General features: G+C 38.3%; 2 protein-coding genes, 3 long non-coding RNA genes and 1 pseudogene across 5 annotated transcripts; 2 read left to right on the top strand and 4 right to left on the bottom strand.

Moving 5' to 3' along the window:
- Positions 1–124: 124 nt before the first annotated feature.
- Positions 125–519, bottom strand: LOC123466335. Its single transcript, XR_006646612.1, has 2 exons — positions 434–519; positions 125–365 (listed from the first exon to the last, which is right to left on the bottom strand). It is a non-coding gene; the product is annotated as an uncharacterized LOC123466335 (long non-coding RNA).
- Positions 520–561: 42 nt separating this feature from the next.
- LOC116922357 lies at positions 562–3,091 on the bottom strand (annotated as a pseudogene).
- LOC123472618 lies at positions 2,936–4,209 on the bottom strand. Its single transcript, XM_045174488.1, has 4 exons — positions 3,897–4,209; positions 3,728–3,808; positions 3,166–3,641; positions 2,936–3,103 (listed from the first exon to the last, which is right to left on the bottom strand). Exons 1-4 carry the CDS (start codon positions 4,207–4,209, stop codon positions 2,936–2,938), a joined length of 1,038 nt encoding a protein of 345 aa, XP_045030423.1.
- A 2,433-nt stretch (positions 4,210–6,642) lies between these two features.
- Positions 6,643–7,816, top strand: LOC123472259. Its single transcript, XR_006646611.1, has 3 exons — positions 6,643–6,856; positions 6,919–7,100; positions 7,158–7,816. It is a non-coding gene; the product is annotated as an uncharacterized LOC123472259 (long non-coding RNA).
- Positions 7,817–9,748: 1,932 nt separating this feature from the next.
- Positions 9,749–10,386, top strand: LOC123472419. Its single transcript, XM_045173888.1, has one exon. The coding sequence runs from the start codon at positions 9,797–9,799 to the stop codon at positions 10,346–10,348; it is 552 nt and encodes a 183-aa protein (XP_045029823.1). The 5' UTR covers positions 9,749–9,796; the 3' UTR covers positions 10,349–10,386.
- Positions 10,387–10,835: 449 nt separating this feature from the next.
- Positions 10,836–11,366, bottom strand: LOC123472270. The gene is made up of 2 exons (XR_006646625.1): positions 11,038–11,366; positions 10,836–10,954 (listed from the first exon to the last, which is right to left on the bottom strand). It is a non-coding gene; the product is annotated as an uncharacterized LOC123472270 (long non-coding RNA).
- Between the last annotated feature and the right edge of the window lie 4,803 nt (positions 11,367–16,169).

Raw genomic sequence — 16,169 nt, 5'->3', positions numbered from 1 at the left:
AACGCATTTTTTTACTTTAAATAATTCATTTAAAAAGCATAAAAATATGCGTTTACATATCGTATTTTTAGGCATTTCTTTAAATAGAAAAAACGAATAATAAAAGATCAGACAAAAATTTTGCTACTCGTCCAAAGCAGTGTAATACTGTCTGTATTCGATTGGAATGAAACGATCCCAACTGCTCACACTGAAATCTACTAATACATGTACTTGCATAACAGTAGGTTTCAAATCATATGGATAGTGCTGAAGCTTAAAAATATCTTGAAAATCAGCTTCCGTTGAAACTTCCTTAGATGCATGATATACGGTTGTCTTCAAATGTGTTGCTCTTCCTACCATGTAACGGCGTGTAATAGAAACTGCAAAGAAAGACAGAAATTGTTTGAAATGTTTTCAAAGTTAAACCGTTTAAAAGTTAGGAACTTACCAGAGTCAAGGAATGTCTCGAGACTAGTTGCTTCCTTGAGGGAAGTTTCTTTTTTGTAAAAATTACCAACGTCCATTACAAAAATTGAGATTTCAGTTTCAATTCTATGAATTTTTTTGCCATGATAGTTTAACTAGAATCAATTCAAAGTTTGCCAAAAAAACCAATTTTGTCAACACGAGACTACAACGTTCTCAGACCCATTTTACCTCAATTTTGTAGGAGACGTCAATAATATCGCAAAAATGCAAATAGTATGGTGTCATTGTAGGGACGACGATTGGGAACACTTGAGGTACTTCTTGGATGATGTCTATGAAAATCAACGCTCTTCAGGACAACAAAGGTTTTAAAATAAACTAAAAGAATAATCACAATAATAATAACAAAATTAAAATAAAAACTACCTCAATGAGAAAAACCGTTGCACCAAGCAATGTTGTCATGCTTTGGTTTTCCATCTGCATGCAAGAGAATGGTTTTACCTGCGACATATAGCCTGTACGGTCTAGATACAGTGTTACCGTTATAAGTCAAGATCGGCAGCAAAACCAACGAAAAACGGGCTTGCTTTTTATTGATTGTGTTGGTAGCTATCAATAAAATTTAAAAGATGGTGATTTTGAAAAATATGTTAACATCTCATATAGAAATAATTTTACTGCTGCTTTTGGGATTGTATTTAAGTCAACAATGGTTTTAACTGTAAAAGCGAGCACATATTCGTAATTTGGTTTCCATGACGGCTTCAAAACTCCCTAAGAAAAAAGTTATTTTTTATGGTATTTTCGAGACATTCAAAAATAATTTTTGAAAAGTAAACTAACAGTGAATGGAATGTAGCAGGTTTTTCCATTTGCTTGACGTGAAGATCTCTTCAAAACTACTTTGATTGAGTATTTGACATGGCCATAGCCAAATTTTTTCAACATCTCAGTTTGAAATGAAGAGGGAATTTTTTTGGAAGTACAAACACAAATGGAAATTGGTGAACTCCACTGACAAGTTCAAATGTTTCTCTGCCTGCAAGTAAAACAATTAATGTATATAACATAATAAAAATATTGAAAATTGCTTGTCACTAAATATATAAATTGATACCTTCATTGGTAATTAGAGGAATAATCAGGTCTAGATAAGTTTCTTCAGCTGAATAGTAAGTCTGACTACTCAATTCTTTGAAACAAAATTTTGCACAGCCTTGACATTCCAGGTATATTCCTACCAAAGTTAAAAGTGTACTATGTTTTGTGTTTTGCTTCGATTAACAATGAATTTAATGAACACATTTTTGCTACTTTTACCAGCTACGGATTTTGATGCTTCAATTTCAAATGATTCATCACTGTTCAAAATCAGCCCGTCCGCGGAGGTAGGTAACAAATACAAGCTTCTCTCAATAAGGCGATTACGTAACTGTTCTACGGGTAAGTTACCCGATGCTAGGAAATGACGGAAATAACCTTGAAAATTTTCATAAACGAAAGCACTCAGACATTCTACACCAACTTTATATTTTTCCACGTCGTCTGGAAGATTAATCATACAATGCGATAGATATCTTAGTGGGATTTCTTTGTCCATAACAATTTGAACGTAATCTTTAATAACAGTTCTTGCCTTTTCAATATTCTGTATGGAAACTGGATTAGGATTGAATGCACCCAGCAATAACATGAAATACGGAATCATAAAAATATGTTCTAGGTCGCCATCGACCATCAGGCCTTGAAAGACTTGAAATAGTAACACATAAGCAAACCTACGAAGTTCGTAGATCTTATAGCTGTTTCCACATTCGGATAAACTCCGCACTTGGCTTCCACCATACTCCCAAGGCGTGCATTTCCTAAACAGCATCAAACGTTTATCAACTAGCCCCAATGATTTTTTACTCAATCGTCCTTCATTTCTTTTAAACATGAACCCTTTAAGACGCCTTCCGAACCCACCCGCCCAAACAGTATGCATGGGATCCAAAATGTAACCCGTCACCATAGGGAGATCAATTGGCTTAGTCATGAAGGGACTTAAATCGTCAACATTCAAAAGGTGATTGTCGTTACTTTTGTCACTCTTTGTGTAACTTAAAAAATTGCAATCTAAGCGTTTGGGCGCATTCAAATCTCTTAATTCAATAAAAGCCTTCTTACGACCCTTAAACCGCTTGGGAATTCCCATTTGAACACACCTTTCACACGCCCAATATCCATTACACGAAATAATACGTTTCAAATACGACCTCATAGGAGTGTCAGCGATGATGCAGCGTAATGAAACAGTAAACTGGCGTCCACTGGTCTCCGATGTATTCCAATTTTTGGGATGCAGACGTTTCAGCTCTGATATCAACGCCCTCAAGAATTTCTTGATGTTTGGTTTGCTGGTTCCTTGGAAAAATCCAAGGATATATGGCTGTGAGTTATCGATCCTTCTAGGGGGGGGCAGCAGAATCATAACAGTGGCTAATGGAATGCACTCTCCCCAATATAGGTGTCAATGTCAGTTCTCAGCATTTTTGAAGATTTGTACACCATCAATAAATATATCGTATTCAAAATGGGGTAACTTTTCAACAGTAGTAGGCATACTTTGCGCCTGCTCAAGATTGCCACATAGCAGCCCACGTTTGACATTTGACTTATGCAATCGGGAGTCGAGGGTTTCAACCTGAAATATTTAAGAATGTTGATTAATTAGAAAAATTTTGCAGTGGTGAAAATATGACATACCTTTGTACGAATACAAGTTGGGAGAAGTGTCGAATCTTCTTTGTAAATTGAAACATATTGCAACAGGTCGGAGTGCTTAAAAAGTAATCCAGGAGAAGAACAAGATAACGCGTTTTCTAGACCAAGGTGCAAATATTTACCACCACTAATTTCCACAGTTTGTGGTATGTCACACTTTGATTGGTTTTGTCTTTCACTGGTTGTCGTACTTGCACTTAAACCATTAGATGAAGAACAAAACGATTTGTTGATTTCAAGGAGAGTTCGACCAGTACTCGGTAGGCTGTCGTAACAAGGATCCGGCTGATAATGTTTCAACAGTTTCAGCAAATAACTCATATGCTCCAACTTTTGCCTCGTGTGAACCGCAAAATGTTGAAGAAGTTTCAGAAATGATAAGGGATTCCCCATGTTTACAGAGTTACAAAAATCAAATGAAATGTCCTCAATGGAATCTGTAACCTCAGCATGAATGTCTATAAAGATAAAAAGTGTTTTTATTTCTAAACAATTATGACCATTCTCGATAACTAAACTCTTTCACCAATTTAGTACAGCATACCTATTGGTACTGGTTGAAAATCTTGAGGTAAGCATTCTTCGACTTCAGTATGTGGAGCTGAGTTGGATGATAAACATTCTGCTGCAGACATTGAAATGCGAAAATACAAATTAGCCACTGCATGTTAGAAAATTATGTTAAAGAAAAGTAAATACTTAAAAGGGAGTACCATGGTTAACATGAAGTTCTGATGACTCTGTTTGTTGTTTGAGATTGTATTTTTCTATCAGGATTGCAGCATTTGATTGTTGGATATCATGAAATGTATTCCTGTTCAGGCCCTCTTTTATCCACTTACTAATGATTGCATTTGCTTTCTTCCTGTGGAAATTGGCACGTTCATGAGTTTGTAAATTTAAACACTTGATTCTTCTGCCGAACACTCCACCAAGCAGCAAAATATCCGGTATAAATTGGTCATCCACACTAACTTCCATCTTGAATCTGCTGCTCTTAGGTGAACTACTCATTCTGGCTGTCATTCTCAGTTTCGTCTGCTATTCTAGCGTGGTGTCAAAAAAGGTTGACACCTTTTTTTAAATACTAGGTGCACTGCTCATTCTGGCTGCCATTCTCAGTTTCGTCTGCTATTCTAGCGTGGTGTAAAAAAAGTGTTGCTTTCAGAATTTTTTGGTGAGTTATAAGTTTCATTTACACTGTTAATTTATGAAATATAAAAAAATTGTTTGATATAAAATAGCAGAGTTATGCAGAAAAAATATTATGTCTGTCCGAGATAATTATAGTCATAGCAGTTCGTCAGAAGACAGTGATAATGAGGAAAGTTCAACTAAAAATGCAAGTGGTAGAAACAATTTCCAGGTATGTCCTTAATGTATATTGTATATTTGCATGTTGAGGTCTAATTCTAAATCGTAATTGTATATTGCAGCTTGGTCGGGTACAGATCCATTGGCTTGGAACCTACCCAAAAAAAACACCCAGTACAAGCTATCAAAAAAAGAAGTCATACTGTTTAAAGTAGTCAAAACTCTAGAAGATGACGAAGATGGCATTGTCACTACCTTATATTCGGCCATTCCTCAGTCCTGGTTTAGCTCTGGTACTAACTGTGCTTCGACAAACTTTTTATTTCCTCCACCTGAAATGGTAGTAGCTGGGTTAACGGCATATAACTGGGCGTACAAAACTTTCAGTCGTTATTACTATCCAAATGACGTTTGGATGGAGTATACAGCGCATACAATTGAAAGTGGAGAACAACCAGGTTAGCTCATTGTAATAAGTGGCGATGTTTAATTAATAATTCAATTTATCTGATTTTTCAGTTTTCAGTGCATTGCCTGTATCGTTTTTAATTCATTTTAAACTCGCTCAGCAGCAACATGTGTTCTCGTGTGAGTCAAAGCGATCGTGAAGCTCTCGAAAGAAAACCCTCTAGTTGTGACGATGAAGATGACCTTGGCAACGGTGAACTGGAATCTGACGAAGACATTTTGAATAAAACTGAAGACGATCATCCAGAGTTACAAGAAGTTGTTGGATGCAAAAAAAATGGCAAGCGCCACAACTCGTTAAAAAGCTTCATATACACCCTTCACAAGGAAACGTAAGAATGATATTTTCTTAAATGTGATTTACCGACTGCTCATTACTTCATTTTATTGTGCATTTAGGAAAAAGGATAAGGTTTTCATTTCCACCAATCAAAAACCAAGGAATGGTGGATGCAACGCTAGGGTCCGACAGTGTGAAACATCAGGCATTTTCCGAAAGGACGGGAGGCCTTCTCATAATCATTTCCCAGAACTAGAAAAGCAGCAGCAGCTCATCATTGTCAATGTTGTTGTAGAAGCTACTGAAGGATCAAAGGAGAACCCCAGGTGTATTTTTGATCGCGTTCGCTCCACGTATGTACACTCAAAACGATGCGTAATCATTGAACTATCTAATCTTTCATGTTCATTCTATTCTAATTTCACCTTCATTTTAATCCTGTTTCCATTCAGTCATTCGGGGAACACTGGGTTCAGTGAAGCAGTCCAACGTCGAATTCAGCGCAAGAAGCGAGAGCGGCTACCTGCTATCCCACAATCGGTTTCTATGGCTGCCGAGCTTCTGAAGGCAAATCCTGAACTTGGGTATGTTTGACTATTGGTGCCTAGTTTCTTAATTGACGAATCTAACACAACTTGTATGTTTCAGTTTGACTTTGGAATCTTTCTATCGCGGTCATGTGGAAAAGGTGAACGGCGAAGGGGAAGCGCTTGTGTTTCTCTCCCCTTCCCTAACTCCCGAACTTACGAACGTGACTGAACTTCAATCAGATGGAACCTTTCGGAGTCTGCCGTAGAAGTTTAAACAGCTCCTAACTATACAGCTTAGTTTTGAAAACAAGGTAACGACAATTAGTCTTGTTTAGAGTTGCACAAGTATTAATCCTTCTCTTTGTTGTGGTATTTACAGTGTTATCCGTTTGCTTTCGCAATGATGAACAAGAAGACCCGGGAGCTGTATGATCTTGTCATGCAGAAAGTTCTTGACGTAATCAAAGAAGATTATCCTAATTTAACCTTCAACATTGAGCGAACAATGACCGACTTCGAAGCCGATCTTCAAGGTTCCTTGAATGCTGCATTCTTGGACTGTGAATGCGTAGGCTGCTTTTTCCACTACTGCGACGAAATGTCTTTTACATACATTTTTTCTTTTCATAAATGTTAAACTAAATGCAAACTGTTGTCTAGCATAGGCTATCAGACGTAGAGCACAGAAACTGGGCTTGAATGGGGCTGGCCAAACAGTTTAGCGGGTTGTCCAAGAGCTGCGACAACTGTCTCTCCTTCCAGCTGATGACATAATACTTGGATATCAAGTATGTTTTTAAAACTCAGCGTACTTATATCTATCTAATTATTATATGTATTATTTACTACCAAAACATCAAGGATTTTTACAAAGCAGCTCTTCGCCGAGAATCAGAACCGATTCAAAAAGCGGTAAAGAAGCTATTTAGTTACTACAACGATTACTGGATTGTTGAAGTTGGCGCTGGAACGTTCTCCGTTTACGATCTAAGTGACCGAACCAACAACTAAATCAAAAGTTGGCTTCAATGGTTCAATTTTCTCTGCCGTGGCCTTCACCTTAACTTCTGGGACTTCTTGAGTAAATTTTTAATCTTTCTAGTCTTCGTTTAGCACGTTACTAATACAACATGTGTGTCTTAGATTCTCTTAGAGAAGCCGAAAACCAAAAGAGTCGGGACTACTTCTGCGCTGTTAATGGTGGTGAGACTGGAAGAAGGCGAACCCCTGAGCATGAGCTTCGAGATGCTGAAATAACCAAGAATGCGAATGTATTTACCCAAGGTGACATCACTCGTCGAGAATTTCTTGAGCTCAGCTGGAAGGTAAAAATCTAACACCATCTGCTGATTGTGCTCTTTATTAAATTATTTTTTTTAAAGTCTAAGACAGCCATGGCTCTGACTGCCGAACCCCTTCTTCAGGAAAGAGTCCGTTACACAGCAGGATTCAACCGGCCACCTAGAGAGCCGCACGCTACACTTCCACTTGCCGAGCATGTAGACGATGCTGTCGCAACGGAATACGCAACCTATCTGACCGAACACGTCGATCCTATAGAATACGCTGATGTATCCGAAACCACCGATGTATCCGCAACCACCGTTCACCTGAACGACTCGAATCATGAACGGTCTTTTTGATTGCGCCAGCTGCCCATTCGACTTTCATCAGATTACGTGGTCGACGCAAGACCTGTTTGCCGTATACCAACAGCGGTCGCTTCCACATCAGCCGGATCAGTTCGTCGGACACAGACAGCGGTCGCTTCCACATCAGCCGGATCAGTTCGCGCACCAGCAGTAGCCAGGGCTCCTACTGCCAGAGCACGAGGAAGGCCTTCCAAATGCCGCCTTTGCATAACCAACAACAAGGATGTCCGCTTTATCTGCTGTGGTTACCAACTCTGCGATGGATGTGCGACCATCATTCAAGAAGACAACAGATGCTGTCCAGATTGCGCCGACGAAGTCCTTTTCACAGTCAAAATTTACCAGTAACTTGCCAATTGAATTTATTGTTTGTATTTGACTTGACTATATATATTGCGTATTTATCACCAAGAATTTTTTACTGATTCATGAAATACATAACTGTTATAACATACAAGCGTTTATTTCAAAACCACTAAAGAAAATAAAGTTTTTGTGTAGCTAATGTCGGGAAACATGGATAGCCAGTGTCATGGGTAGCTAGTGTCGTAAAAAAAGGGTAGCTAGTGTCGGAGGGTGCTGATGTCACACTCCCTAATCTTTGTCCTGCATCCTTGTCTTCACTATTCAAACGTTTTCCTTTGTTTAGTGACCACTCCAATGTTGTTGAGGCAGAAAAAGAATGGAGATCTCATGTCAATATGCCCATTGATTACTTTGAAATTGATTCTAGTCAATCTACTTTTGAATTTTACAACATGGATGTCGAATTTTATTGGAATCGTGTATAGGCTGCCAAACTTTCCAGTGGGGAGCCACAATTCCCCAGCTTAAAAGTCTGTATTTCTCTCCTACTTTCTTTGCCGTTTAGCAATGCCTCTGCGGAGAGATTTTTTAGTTCCATGAAACTCACAAAAACTTCCGTACGCAACGCCTTACATGACAAATCTATAAGTGCGTTGTTGAAGGCTAATAATTGTTTGAAAAATGAAGGAACAACTGCTGAGAAAGTGGAAATACCGGATAATCTAATAAATTTAGCCAAAAAGGTTAAAACCAATGCAGGAATCCAAGATTCACAATCGGATTGAGTGATAATGTGATATGTTTAATATGTTTGTTATAATTCGTTTGAAACAAAGAAACAAAGAAAGCCAAACAAGTTGATTAAAATAAAAAATCTGTGATCAGTCAATGTTTTTCGTGTATTTTCTTGGCTATCGTTCTGGCTATTTTCTTGGCTTTTTGGAATAGCAGGTTTGGCTATGACAGGCTATATCTGGCATCGTTGGAGGCTACAAGACAATTTTCTGAGTGGAAGCCCTGCCTCCTGGGTTTGGGATCACTTCACTAAAATAAGTGAGGACAAGTGCAAGTGTAATTACTGTCAAGTTATTCATGTTTGGAGTGGGACTAGAACCATGTCCAGACATATGCATTCAAAGCATCCTACTAAGATCCCAAAACCCTCGCAAAGTACTTTAGATTTTAATTGGGAGGTAGTAAAACCATATAAGGTAACACTGAATTTTCTCTTTGTGGTTCCTTTTAATTTCTTTCCACGTAATTTGTTTATTTGTATCAACAGTGTGATGCTGAAGAAGCCCATTGGGCCTTTATTGAGTTCGTCATTACAAATAATCATGCGTTCACCATCGTCGAAGAAGCTGCATTTCAGAGATTTATAAACAAACTGCAACCACTCTTCAAGACTTTGGGAGGTACCAGTGTTAAAAACAGGGTCATCAAACCCATGTCACGATGAGGCATCTTGTTGTCCAGAAGCTTAATCACTACAAAGTTGCCTTAACGACCGACATGTGGACATCTCCAAATAATCTTGCTTTCATAGGCATAACGGCAACGTTCCTAGATGAAAAGTTCAATCCATCCGATATTATTATTGGATTCCAGCATGGGCCAGGGGAGCATTCTGGTGTAAATCTGGCAAACAGTTTTTACGAAACCATTCAGTCGTATATAATCTTCAGGAAAAGGCAATTTCCTTACATATCGTTAATGTAATGTGGTCAATCAATACTTATGTTTTTTTTTTGTTTTTTTTTTGTTAGCCATCACCACTGACAATGCGAGTTCAAATGGAACATTTATCGATCAAATTGTCAAGCTTACAGAAAAAAATGCAAACCCATTCAATAAGGACAAGTGGATACGTTGTTTTGCACACGTATTGGATCTCTGTGTAAAATGTGCACTGGAGTGCATGGCTGAGCTTATTGACAAGGTAATAATGAAATTACAATAAAGTTTTGAATGAGTTTACTGATGTAATTTCTTTACACTTTCGCAATCTAGTAACATCAATCAGGGCTTCCCCAAAAAGAATTCACAAATAAAACAAAATTCTGATGGACCTTAATTTGAATAATTCTAAGTTGCAATACGAAGAGGAAGAAGTATTGTTGTCCACGCTGAATGGAGTAGTGATTACGGGAGATCTCTTGCCCATATTGGATGATCAGACTCGTTGGAGTTCAACTTATTACTTTCTTAAGCGCTCATTACGGCTGAAAAATGCAATAAATGAAATCGCAAAAGATTGGGATCTTAGGAAGAATGAATTGCAACCGGGAGAATGGGAGATAGTGAAAGAAATCTTCGAGTTTTTTAAAAGTTTCGCCATCATCACGACTTACATCGAGGCAACCAAGTACCCAACGCTTTTCCTGGTGGTTCATATGTACAAAAGCTTCTGGATCTCCTCGAAAAAGTGTCAACGGACCGAAGAAAACATTTCATTGATCCAAGAAGGGGCACAAGCTGGATTGAAGAAATTGTCGTCGTATTACGAGAAATCCTCTCCTTTGGTAAAGACAGCGACATTTATGGATGCACGTTGCAGAATGAACTATTTTTTGGTCAACGACTGGAATGTTGGCGCAGAGCTAACAAATTCATAATCATCTCTTGATGAAGACCTCATTTCAGCAAGAGTGAAACCAGCGTAAGTTATGTCTAATCTCAGTGGGTCATTTAAGTTTTTATTTCACAATATTCTCTTTTTTTTTTTATTGCAGATGTATGGAGCAGCTACTCGTCAATGCCGTTGTCATCTGAAATCTCCCAAATGGATAATCCACTAACTATTAACCTTAACGAGAGTAACCGGACTGACAAAACGAAACCATCGCTGTTTGACCAAAGTTTCATTGCTGATATACTCTCTGGTTCTTCAAACAGCGTCGCCCATACAAAAATGAATTGAGGGAATATGAGGCGGAAGAGCTTGAACCAAGCAACTGTGATCATGATGGCATTCAGAGTTGCCGTTCGCTCACCATTTGGTGATCAACGCTCTCGCTCTTGATCACTTGAAATTTATGGTCAATTCGCTCCAATCGCTCGATCGTTTATGAAGTGATCAATCGCTGGTCGATATTGCTCAAATCGCTCACCAAAACATTGTATTTCTGGAATGACTCCACTGTCCATCAAAACAATTACAAATTTTCGTTCCTGACTTCCCTGAAGAGTTTGAGTTTTTATCTTGACTTTCAGTTTCAGTTCTAGTAAATTAGTAATGGAGATAATTCAAAAAAGAAACGAAAGTGAAACTTGGTATCATAGATATGGCAATAAAATAACTTACAAATCAATAACAGGGTCATTTTTTGATGTGGAAGGCGTGGGATCCATCTCATAATTGTTCGTTTGCTAGAAAAACTGTCAATTAAAGTGGCGTCTTCAATGGCAGACCACTTCTTACATGTTACAACGGAAACGGAAAAAGGCAACCGTTCAACGTTTTTACAGATCTTTTAATTGCGACCGCTAGATGGCGCTGAAGTTACGATCGATATCACTCAACACCATTCGCTCTTGATCTCGCTCTCGATAAATTGGTGCGATCAATCGCTCGATCTCGCTCGCAAAAAAACGAGCGATCGCTCAATCGCTCTCGATCAATCAATCGCTCGCGGCAACTCTGATGGCATTCTACTGTATTGGGCACAGAGGTCACGCAAATGGCCGCGTTTATCGTGCATGGCGAGGGACATCTTGACCATTCCCGCCACAAGCGCATAAAGCGAAAGGGCGTTCAGCGTCGGGAAAGATGTTTTCGGTATAACAAGAATGAGTCTCAGTCCTGAAACCGTAGAAGCCTTATTATGTCTGCGCTCATGGTACAGAGCAGGATTGCTAGAAGATGTGAATATCGATGCATATTTTCGTGAAATCGAGAATGTGAGTGTTGGTGACATTGATGATGAAGAACTAACTTACGCTCACATGCAGTATAATTTGTTGTTTGTAGGTTGAAAAAAGCTTTAGTAAAACCACTTCTCTCGTAGAACAAATCATAGTTTGTAGTAAATGACGTGTTAAACCCTTGGTAAACCCGCGGGGCGAACCCAGGTCAGAGCGTGGGACGAACCCGCCGGGCAGCCCGAAACACCCGATCATGATCGGGGCGTGAATTGCTTGCCCCCCCGAGAAATAAAAAGAGTAAACCCACCCCGATCACCAAAAAGTCGCCTCGATCAACGCGGGGCTGAGCCCTACTTCCCAGAGCCGTCGACTGCGAAAATGGGAAGAAAATTGGAATCGTCAACTATCGTCAACTCTGACCGGGTGTGTAACTACAGGGCCTACTTAAACGTAGGCTCTTATGGAAATACCCCTTTTAAACTGCTACATTAAGGTGTTTGAATTTTTTCTGTATGAATGTAATTTCTGCAAAATTTGTTTATTTAGAGTTTTAGACCCAATATTTTTACCTATGAAACTATTTTAATTTTGTGTACTGGGATAGAGGGATTACCCGAGACACGTTAAACCGCACCGACCTACCTACCTGAAAAATAGCTGATCGGTCATTACTCGGGTAGGTGCTTTTCAAGCGGCTTTCTTTCGTTCAAAATACCCACTTAAAAAAAGATATGGCTCAGCCTTTACTCAAAAAAGGGTGAGTAAGTGAAGGAAAATAAATAAAACTATAATGTATTGCACAATAGTCAAATAGGGTACATAGTAATGATATTGGGTTTGGAAACCGGTTCCACTACCCTAATGCCCATGAGTGGAAATTCACAATTATAACAGTAATTTTTATGAAATTATACCGTTGCTTAATTAAGTAATATTCTAATAAATGAAAACAAAATTATAAAGTTAAAAGTCATTGTATTTCGTGAAGGAAACATAAATAAAAATTAACAATTAACATAAATAATAACAAATACCAAAACAAAAAAATAACGGCTCGGGAGTTTTGTGTGGAAGAGGGAAGATGCTCAGCTTCACGATGTAAATAATTCCCCCTAGTGTCGTCGGAGCAAACCCTACCACCTTTCTGTGTACCCATGAAAGACGGTAGGGTTCGCCCCGGCGACCGAGATCAAGTTGTGTTAGACATTAAGTAGTATTCGCTTCATTGGCAAGTCAGAAAAATATATTGAATAGTATTTGGAAGGAATCGTTATCAAGTAGCAATCAATAAAGTTATACGTTGTACGTTGTTATAAAGTATCCAATGACAAATTACACAGTAGTAAAATAAGATTCAAGGACCAAGAATAATAGTCAAAAAGTAAGCTGTGAGCTAAATTTTTCTAAGAATAGTAATAAGAAAATATTTTGATAGTTCAAGTCCCAAAAATTCTTATAAAATCAATAGTGTTTGAATTTAATGTAGTTTTGGGACCATCTGCACAAAGAAAAAGGTATTGTACAATCTTTGTTAGACATTAAGTAGTATTCGCTTCATTGGCAAGTCAGAAAAATACATTGAATAACATTTGGAAGAAATCATTATCAAGTAGCAGTCATTTAAAGTTATACGGTATCCAATGACAAATTACACAGTAGTAAAATAAGATTCAAGGACAGAGGATAATAGTTAAAAAGTAAGCTGTGAGCTAAATATTTCTAAGAATAATAATACAAAAAAAATTATTTTCAAAGTTCAAGTCCCAAAAATACATCAAATTCAAACACTATTGACTTAATAAGAATTTGATCTTGATAAATGTCAACATAAAGATAACAGAGTAGCAACGGTAACAACAGAACTTCGCGCTCATTTCAGAGCAATAAAAAATGCTGTCTGAAATGCAGCGTTTCATGATGAGCTGTAAACTACCGAGAGATGGTGAAAAAGATGGGGTAAATAAGAATTTTAAGAAACGCACCCGAAAATCAGAATTAAATTCTGAAATAATTCACGGGATATCGGAAGGGGATCTAGAAAATTAAGGTGTACAATTGATGAACTAAAGTTAACTACAATTCCCGCCAATACGTGTGTGTGAAGCACGTATTCAGTACTAAAATGTGAAAAAGCTGAATAATTTGTCCAATACGTACGCCATGCCCCTAGCGGTTAAGACCGAGCCTTACCTACTGGATTTCTCTCAGCCTTATGGCGATGATATCAGTCTTTACTTCGTAGTCTGTGGTGGAGCTTCAAACGAAATGACGACTTTAACGTGGACCCTTATGGAAGAACCCGAGTTTTCAGTTATTTTAGCAAAAACTGGTTAACTTAACAGTCTGGGGGAAAAACATGTTAAAGTTCAGGAAACGGTGCATTTTTTGTTATCTTTTGCGGCTCTGTCCTTCATTTCTAACTATTTTTAAATAATAAATGAAATTTAACCACAAGATGCACTTCTATTTTTTTTAATTAGTGCAGCCCCCGCAAAGCACGTTTACGGATTTGTTTGTTATTGCACACTACTCCATGGGAAGTTCCATGTCTGTATTCAGTACGAACTAGGACATAAATTTAAAATCACTTGACATACCTCGTTTTTAAGTGGAGTGTACAAAAATGATGCACTGCTGTTGTCGTGGGTGCCCTCATGTAACCAGTAAATCCAACCCATACTCATTTTTTAGTTTGCCTAAAAAACAATTTTAAACAATTTGCCTAAAGACAATCAACCTTCCACAGTCCACAGTTCATAAGTCTCTGTCGGCCAAAACACCCACTGTAGTTGCCCGTCAACTAATTTTTTGCTTTTGCCCGTCTACCCCTTCACAGTTTCTTTCCATCGACCAACTCATGGCCCGCCAAATTGCCCACTAAAGTTGCCCGTCGATCCACCCCCGGCTCGCCAATTTGTCTATTGTAGTTGCTCATCTACCTTATCATTGCCCTTGCCCGTCCTTTTCCTCACAGTCAAAATGTAGTTGCCCGTCTATCACATTATCTGCCCGTCGGCTCACATGCCCCCATTATAAGCAACGCCCGCCGACTGAAAAATTTCTAATTTCCACGTTTTAGTCTTCCAAAGGCCATCCCACCGATTCACGGAAGCCGACCCCACCAGCCCCACAGCAAAAGCACAGACATTAGGCTCCTCCTTCTTTCGTTGTTGCTTTATAGAGTAGAGAATAGACGGTTTCCCTATGTTTCGTTCGTTGGACAAGCTCAGTCTTGCCGGTGAAGTCGCGTCGTACGCTTTAAAAACATTTAAGGCTTCTTTTTTCATTTTTCAAACTGACCCAACGCTTCACACACTGATCTTTTCACGCGTAATTAGTTACTTTGGAAATTCTTTTAATGAATTTAATTTTCGTTAGCTCCAAAACATTTCATATGAATTTACATTGCTCACGTTACCCTATTCATCCTCTTTAAAAATTTGTTAATTAAGTGGAAAAATTAAAGGGAAATTTAACATTTTTTGAGGAAAGATTAGACTTTTAGAGTTGAACGAAATATTAAAAGTAATCTACACCAAGATCTACAACAGAATTTTAGACAATTCTAACAAGTGATTCGAAGGGTAAAATATGTTAGCACCACGTATTTCCCGGCTTGATAGGCTTAACGTTACTATAGTAGTTCATGTAATAACAATTACACATGAAAATCGGTAATATACTACTATTCCTAATTTTTTAGTTGTAATCCCGTAGGACATATAAAAAACAGGGTGTCTAGACTTACCTAACCCTGCCTGTTATGGTTCATATCCCTGTCTACTCTACCTCTTCAATGCATGACAAATATTCATAAGACCCGTTACCTAGCCAATAGATGGCTTTTAAATTAAAATTTTTGTTCGGAATTTTCATCATGGAGGCAGTCCGTAAGTAATAATGATGATGGTTACGGGAGCTGGGTGAAATGTAAGAACTATGGGAGTGGAGTGGTAGACGAAAGTAGAGGGGTAAAGGAGGGACATTGAATGGCAAAAAAATATAAAATTAGTTTGATTTCTACTCTCTCAACTCTTTGGATGAAGAAGAGTCCAAGGATTAAAACCTCTGATTAACGTTTGGAGGTAAATGTACACATTGGTACACATGGTAAAATACACATTTCGATATAGCCAGTCACTTTCATTGAGAGCGAAAATCAATAAAAAATTTTTTATAATTAAAATATGGGATTTAAAATTCCAATCAAAATTAAACAACAAAGAGCTATAAACGTTTAGGCAATTTTACGACACAATCGTCGAGATGGGGGGATAAAATTCTTTTTCTACCACTAGTTTTAACAGGTAGTGGAGTGGTCTCTTCCAGAACAGGAGCGGGAACGGTGACTGATGGGCCGGCATCCTAAAATCAGCAGGAAATGGTTCAATGGCCAAGAGGGTAAGACTCGAAGATTCCACTAAAATAGAGGCGTTGTCCTCCACAGCTACCAAGGTAGCAGAGGAAACCGGGAAACGACTATCCTCATTTCTTGTCCCTCCCCCTCTCTTGCGTAAGGAAGACCCAATTCATCACACAAGTGTACAGCTTTTGGTTGTTAAGCTTTTTTTA

Source organism: Daphnia magna, linkage group LG5, assembly GCF_020631705.1.
Source record: "Daphnia magna isolate NIES linkage group LG5, ASM2063170v1.1, whole genome shotgun sequence".
Taxonomy (NCBI): Eukaryota; Metazoa; Arthropoda; class Branchiopoda; order Diplostraca; family Daphniidae; genus Daphnia; species Daphnia magna.
Note: the sequence above shows the minus strand (reverse complement) of the source record. Positions and strands in the feature narration are given on the sequence as shown.